The following is a 7,904-nucleotide window of genomic DNA, read 5'->3' as shown; positions in this document are numbered from 1 at the left end:
GAACGAGTCCCATGAACGCGGTCATGTAATGTCAGTCTGGGCAGCTTCATCCAACAATACCGCCGAATCAATGTATGACATGCTCGTAAGCAGTATGACTATTATCGCCCACAACTCTTTGTGTTCTACTCGTGCATATAACATCTACGCATAGACCTGGCTCTGATACCACTATTGGGGAACGTAGTATTTCAAAAAAATTCCTACGAGCATGCAAGATCTATCTAGGAGAAGAATAGCAACAAGCGGGGAGAGTGTGTCCACGTAGCCTCGTAGACCGAAAGCGGAAGCGTTTAGTAACGCGGTTGATGTAGTCGAATGTCTTCGCGATCCAACTGATCAAGTACAGAACGTATGGCACCTCCACGATCTGCACACGTTCAGCTCGGTGACGTCCCTCGAACTCTTGATCCAGTTGAGGTTGAGGGAGAGTTTCGTCAGCACGACGGCGTGGTGACGGTGATGATGAAGTTACCGACGTAGGGCTTCGCCTAAGCACTACTACAATATGACCGAGGTGGAAAACTGTGGAGGGGCACACCGCACACAGCTAAAGATCAACTTGTGTGTTTATGGGGTGCCCCCGCCCCCGTATATAAAGGAGGGGAGGAGGAGGACGGTCGGCCACAAGGTGCGCGCCCAAGGGAGGATTCCCACTCCTAATAGGAGTAGGTTTACCCCTTTCCTAGTCCAAGTAGGAGAAGAAGGAAGGAGAGAAATAAGAGAAAGAAAGGGGGGCCGACCCCCTAGCCCTAGTCCAATTCGGTTTGGGCTAGGGGCACGCGCGCCACACGTTGGCCTGCCTCCTCTCTTCCACCACTAGGCCCATGAGGCCCAATAACTTCCGTGGGGGGGGGGGGGTCCGGTAACCCCCGGTACTCCGAAACTTATCCGAAATCACCCGAACCATTCCGGTGTCCAAATGTAGCCTTCCAATATATGAATCTTTGTGTCTCGACCATTTCGAGACTCCTTGTCATGTCCGTGATCTCATCCGGGACCCCGAACAACCTTCGGTACATCAAATCACATAAACTCATAATACGAATCATCATCGAACATTAAGCATGCGGACCCTACGGGTTCGAGAACTATGTAGACATGACCGAGACATATCTCTGGTCAATAACCAATAGCGGAACCTGGATGTTCATATTGGCTCCTACATATTCTGCGAAGATCTTTATTGGTCAAACCGCACAACAACATACGTTGTTCCCTTTGTCATCGGTATGTTACTTGCCCGAGACTCGATCGTCGATGTCATCATACCTAGTTCAATATCATTACCGGCAAGTCTCTTTACTCGTTCTGTAATGCATCATCCCGCAACTAACTCATTAGTTACATTGCTTGCGAGGCTTATAGTGATGTGCATTACCAAGAGGGCCCGGAGATACTTCTCCGACAATCGGAGTGACAAATCCTAATCTCGATCTATGCCAACTCAACAAACACCATCGGAGACACCTGTAGAGCATCTTTATAATCACCCAGTTACGTTGTGACGTTTGATAGCACACTAAGTGTTCCTCCAGTGTTCAGGAGTTGCATAATCGCATAGTCATAGGAACATGTATAAGTCATGAAGAAAGCAATAGCAACAAACTAAACGATCATAGTGCTAAGCTAACGAATGGGTCTTGTCCATCACATCATTCTCTAATGATGTGATCCCGTTCATCAAATGACAACACATGTCTATGGCTAGGAAACTTAACCATCTTTGATTAACAAGCTAGTCTAGTAGAGGCATACTAGGGACACTCTGTTTGTCTATGTATTCACATATGTACTAAGTTTCCGGTTAATACAATTCTAGCATGAATAATAAACATTTAGCATGATATAAGGAAATATAAATAACAACTTTATTATTGCCTCTAGGGCATATTTCCTTCAGGCTCATCTCTTAGAATAAAGCCCCACCCCCAGTCGTTGTGGCTGCTTGCTTGCTGCCGTCAACATTAATGTTGATGGCTTCATGCCCAGGGGCAGCCCATACGTTCTTCATCACCGTTCGATGCAAGTTCTTCCCCTTCAGAAAAGTGCAGTGTCCCGATTGTGCGCGAATTCTCTTCATAACTGAGATTGCATTCCGCATTGGTTCACTCGCATTTATCTTATTGCGTGTGTCCCATCACCCCCAGAGCATTATAATGCAATCACTTTTCTGTTTGTCCAGGAGGGTCAATATCTTAGTCACCACCTCTTTATCACGGCGTAGTAGCAGGTCCTGGCGTGTCTGTTCTAGATTCATTTCTCTCCACACCTATTTCACATTTTTGCATCCTCATCAAGCCGCAAACAAACTGGGAATCTCTTATCAGGTTCCATCCCTTTCCTGGCAATATTCAGTAGATGAGGCAAGCTGTTATGAGCTAGCTGCCATAGAAAATGTTTCATTTTTGGCAGGCAGCAACACTTCCAGATTTCACTCCATTTGAACTTTTCAATGTGTCCACTTGCCTCTCCTACCTGCCTTTTAGCTTGTTGCTCTTGCTCTCACTGATACGCAAATTTTACTGAGAAACGGCCCTTGTCGTCAAAACGCCTGGCTCAGAAATCCTCGAACAGTAGAATGGCAAGGATAGTACGTGCATCTTGCTGTCAGAAGATCTCATATTTTTGAGTGGCAATGGGAATGGAGGAAATGGCAATCAACATTGTTCCAACCCTGCTACACCAACGAAGAAAGATCTGAATCATATCACTTGTTTCTAGTGCAAGAACCCAGGGCACTATGCCACTGATTGTCCTGATGCGAAGAACAGGAATGGCAATGGAAGTTCTAGAAGCAAGAAGCCAAATTCTTTCACTAGAGGTCGGGTGAACCATGTCAATGTGGAAGAAGTCTATGAGTAGCCAGACGCTATGTTTGGTAAGTTTTTACTCAATCCCCATCCGGTATTAATTTTCTTTTTAACTCTGGTGAACACCTGCCGCCCTCGAACCGCGCCAGCCGCCACTTTGCAAAAGATCAAAGGGCCCCATCGCCGCCGACACCGACGGCCTTTAACCTTCAACGCACCACGACGACAGCGAGGAGGGGAGAAGGGAGGGTTGAGGCTGGCGGCTAGGGTTTCCCCCACGGTTGCTCGCGAGAGCGACGCGAGAAGGGGAGGGGGAGGTGGAGGTTAATGGATTCAATCCCAACTCAAGGATGATTATACTAGGCAAAGATATTTAATTAGGGAACCTTATAGTCAACTGCCTAATTTTGATTATTCACAAAGGGCCATTGGCGATGCTTCATGAAAATTTAATCCAGAACGGTTTGATCAATAATCATTTTACTTTTTCTTTGGACTATCACCTTCTAAAGCTATTGCGAGATGTCATAACATTTATGTGAAGTTGTGCATCGATGGCTCCTATGCAGATGATGGCTCAGCGGGTGCTGGCATGGTACTAAGAGATGACAAGGGGGCTATCATTTTTTCTTCAAGTAGAAAACATTTTTTTCCTGTCGAGAAGCATTGGAAGCTGAATTGTGTGCTTGTATGGAAGGTTTGTCTTTTGACATCCAGAGAAGCGATTTACCCATTGAGATCGGTATGGATTCTCGTGTTACAGTAAAGTTGATCCAAGCAAAGGGCATGGGTAGATCGATCTACGCTTCGCTCATAATGGAGATCAAGTATCTTATGTATCTTCGTGAATTTTGTATTACTCGTGTATATCATAGCCAAAATAAGTTGAGTGATAGCATAGCTAAGTTTGCTCGTCTAGAGGGCAGAACTATGACATGGGTAGGCCCAGGCCCTACTGATGTTATAGAGTTAGCTACGATTGATTGTATGAATCTTTGAGATGAGTAATACATGATTTTCACCCACAAAAACGAAGAAGAAGATATGCCTTTCGGTTATGAATCAACAAAAAGTTAGATAACCAAATTGGTAATCGGTTCGTGAGTGATTATTTATTTTCCATGTGGTGAAAACTATATTTTCTACCATTAGTATTAGTGTTTGTTTAATCTTTTTACAATCATGAAAAATTGAAATGGGGCACTCTGTGAATGTCTTAACATGCTTCGTTTGCTTGCTAGTATTTATTTTAAAATTTCCCAACTAACTTGTCATTTGCTTGCTAGTATTTAAGTCAACACGTATGTACAACAATCTTCAGTTTTTACCGTCACATTTTATGTGATATGTGATGTCATAATTATATTTGTTATGTTATCTTTGAGTTAAACCCAGGCATGGACAGCCCGGCCCGGGCTTGACGTTCAGGCTGGGCTCAGGCCTTGTTTTCCAGCCTGGAAGATAGTTCGGGCTGGGCTCGGGCTTCAAGTTTTTTGTTTTTCAGACTAGGCTTGCACGTGTGTACACTAAAAAATAGCATTCTGGCCGGGCTTTTGGGCTTTAGGCTTGATTTCGGGTTGGGCTCGGGCATGACGACCAACAGATCCCTGCGCAGGTCGCTAAATAGGAGGACTCCTTTCGAATAGCTCGTCTCGTATAGCGTGTCTATTTTCAGTCTGTAAGTTAATGTGGAAATGTCATAATTAATATTTATGTTTATATTTTGAAAAAATAAATATCGATGATTATCCAAAGGATGTTTAATAAAACAAAATCTTTTTATCCACCTCTTATAGTATTTATTTACATAATAAAGTATATATATATATGTGCAATGATAAATAAACATCTTAACATTTCGTTTATGTATAAGGATACTCCTTTTTTTCCCGCAAAAAAATGGAGTGTCCTTATACGCATTACTTGGGCACAGCTGTTGATCGGTCCATCGATCCAACGCTTTACACGTGAGTTTTGGGTCTATCTTTGTAGTACAGAAGATTACTCCTACGTGAAAACAATCTTTACAGGTAGGTTTGTGTCTATCTTTTTCTTTTGTATGGCTCTGCCGCTACGCTGCAAGACCTCTCTCTCCATATACCGACCCTTGTGCTTCGCTCCTCACACTCTCCGTGCATCTCCACGCTTACTACTAGCTACTCGATCTAGCTAGTGATTATTGTGGTTCCGCGCGCATCGCTCGCCATGTCGGCGCCATCGCAGCTAAGCAAGGACCCGCACAACAATTACTTCGACTTTGGGGCAGCGCGGCAGGTGCCGGAAACCCACACGTGGGAGGGGCTGTACGAGCACCCGCTGGTGGACGGCGGCGTCGGGGCCGCGGAGGACGCCGTGCCGGTGGTGGATTTGCGGGACCCACATGCAGCCGAGGCGGTGGCGCGTGCGTCGGAGCAGTGGGGAACGTTCCTGCTCGAGGGCCACGGCATTCCGAGCGAGCTGCTCGCGCGCGTCGAGGCCCGAATTGCTAGCGTGTTCGCGTTGCCGGCGTCGGAGAAGATGCGCGCCGCGCGGCAGGACGGCCAGTCCCACGGCTATGGACTGCCACCCATCGCCTCCTACTTCCCCAAAACCACGTGGTCTGAGGGCTACACCTTGTCCCCGGCCAACCTCCGAGCCGAGCTCCGCAAGATCTGGCCCGACGCCGGCGAGGACTACCGCCACTTCTGGCATGTGTTCATACATCGGACGCTGGAGAAAACTTTTTACTACTACTGTACTTATACTGTTGTGTAACTTGTGTTAATCATATGATGTGCAGTGACGTGATGGAGGAGTTCGACAGGCAGATGCTAGCGGTGGTTGACAAGCTGACGGTGTTGTTCCTCGCAGCGCTCGGGGTCGCCGGCGTCGAGGCGGGGCGCAAGTTCGTGGAGACCATGTCCGAGACCGTGACCATGCACATCAACTGGTACGTAGTACAACTGGCAACACCTTTTTTTTTGTTTTTGACGTAAGGTGGCAACACCCTTATGTAGCAGCCACAACGTGCAATCTAACACTACGTGTCGTGTACTGCAGTCTAAACAAATACACCTCAACTCGTACGTAGTACAAGTGGCAACACCCTTACATGCCGTGTAGCAGCCACAACGTGCAATCTTATCTAACACTGCGTGTCGTGTACTCTAGTCTAAAATACACTTTGCAACGCATGCAGGTACCCCAAGTGCCCTGACCCGAAGCGAACACTGGGCCTGGCGACGCACACGGACTCGGGGTTCTTCACGTTCCTGATGCAGAGCCACGTTTCTGGGCTGCAGCTGTTCCGGCGCGGGCCAGACAGGTGGGTTGGGGTGCCACCCGGGGCACTCATCGTCAACATCGGCGACCTCTTCCAGATCCTCACCAACGGCCGCTTCCGCAGCACATACCACCGCGCCGTCGTCAACCGCGACAGCACCCGGGTGTCCATGGCCTACCATCTCGGCCCGCCCGCCGACGCCAAGGTAGCGCCCCTCAGGGAAGCTGTGGGCGGTGGCAAGCCCGCCTACCGCACCGTCACGTGGCGAGAGTACTTCCTTGTGCGCAAGGAGGCCTTCACCACCGGCGGCTCCGCGCTCCAGATGGTCTCCCTCAGCCCGGGTGACCACGACGACGATGGTGATGGCGCCGACCAAATAAGTGAAATCTCTTCATAGATCGGCGCCAGCCATCACCAGAGACCGATTCGACCGATACAGAAATTCATGAAAATGGACTAAAAATGGCAATTTATATGTGGAATCTCTATATGATCATATATCCCATGTGCACAAGATAGATCCTTTAGACATCTGTGGAAGGTGAAAATTGCCGTTAAGATCGAAATCTGGACATAGATAAATCTTGGAGGCTAGCTTGGCTAGCTTCGTGTTGATTTCCTTTTTCAAAAGTACTGGCTGTGATAAATTCCTACGTGCATGTCATGTTCGTCGGAAAGTACTCGGCCAGACCAGGCCTGCACCAACAATCTCAGAATGGATGGATCGCGTCAGGTCAGGAGAAGAAAATACAGCGGTTTCATGGTTTGCAAGTATACTCTTGGTATTTATTTTGTGTGTTTCAATTTTACCCCTTGAACAAATATACTGTTGATTTGGTCTAGTAGTATTGGAGGGTATAGTCCATTGAATAACTGAAAATAAACGGCTCCTATTATTTAGATGTACCATAAAAGGATTCTTTCCCAACAGCATAGCTACCCACTTGACAGCAGCTACCTCTGACCATGGGCCGATACTTCTTGAACTTAGCACACATATTATGATGACTCCTGATCATTTGTTGGAAGGCAATGATAGTTGGACCGAAACCATACAGGGCCGGGCCAGTGGAGCGCGACCCAAGCAGTATCAAAACTGGAGGATCTGCGTTGCAAACATGAAAATTTATCCAGAGATTTGACCCGCTGGAGTAGACAGACATTTGGTTCGGTCCGGAAGGAGATCAAGACACTCCAGCTGGAACTAGAAAGGTTGGACCATCCAATACGTATAGGTCCAACTCATGCAGAGTTAAAAGTTAACGAGAGGCTTGTTGAACTTTACAATCGGGAAGTGCTTATGTGGAGGCAGCATTCGAGGATCTATTCGCTGGCCGCGGGTGACAAGAACACATGATTTTTCCATCTCCGTGCTAACATCCGCAGGAAAAAGAATATGATTAAATCTCTTCTCAATTCTCTTGGTGTGATGACAGATGATATGGGAGAACTGATGTGGATGGTAACAGAGTTCTACAAGAATCTCTATACATCCGAGGGGGTGCACAATGTGGACGCGGTGCTACAACATGTCCCACAAAAGGTCACACCAGTGATGAATGAAGTTCTGTGCCATCCATATTCAGCTGAGGAGGTTAAAACCGCTCTGTTTCCGACTTTTCCTACCAAGTACCTAGGGGTCGACGTATTTCGCGCACATTTTTGTCAAAGGCATTGGGCCTTGTGCGGGGAGGAGATTACACGATACTGCGGATTGTGAGAGGGGAGGAGTCACCGGAGAGCCTAAATGACATGGCAGGTTCGTCCGGCACTGCCGGCACGGAGGTCGTTGACATCTCCGACGACAAGAAGTAGTGTAGGCTAGTTTT

General features: G+C 47.3%; 1 protein-coding gene across 1 annotated transcript; it reads left to right on the top strand.

The window, feature by feature from the left end:
- Nucleotides 1-4,939: 4,939 nt before the first annotated feature.
- On the top strand, nt 4,940-6,641 carry LOC119352313 (gibberellin 3-beta-dioxygenase 2-2-like). Its single transcript, XM_037618992.1, has 3 exons — nt 4,940-5,500; nt 5,593-5,742; nt 5,992-6,641. The coding sequence occupies exons 1-3, from the start codon at nt 5,019-5,021 to the stop codon at nt 6,470-6,472; spliced, it is 1,113 nt and encodes a 370-aa protein (XP_037474889.1). The 5' UTR covers nt 4,940-5,018; the 3' UTR covers nt 6,473-6,641.
- The last annotated feature ends 1,263 nt before the right edge of the window (nt 6,642-7,904 follow it).

Source organism: Triticum dicoccoides, chromosome 2A (genome assembly GCF_002162155.2).
Source record: "Triticum dicoccoides isolate Atlit2015 ecotype Zavitan chromosome 2A, WEW_v2.0, whole genome shotgun sequence".
NCBI lineage: Eukaryota > Viridiplantae > Streptophyta > Magnoliopsida > Poales > Poaceae > Triticum > Triticum dicoccoides.
Note: the sequence above shows the minus strand (reverse complement) of the source record. Positions and strands in the feature narration are given on the sequence as shown.

Coding starts and splice junctions, on each gene's coding strand:
- LOC119352313 (XM_037618992.1), top strand. CDS start 5,019: ATGTCGGCGCCATCGCAGCTAAGCAAGGACCCGCACAACAATTACTTC. Junction 5,501..5,592: donor GAGGACTACCGCCACTTCTG/GCATGTGTTCAT, acceptor TATGATGTGCAG/TGACGTGATGGAGGAGTTCG. Junction 5,743..5,991: donor GTGACCATGCACATCAACTG/GTACGTAGTACA, acceptor CAACGCATGCAG/GTACCCCAAGTGCCCTGACC.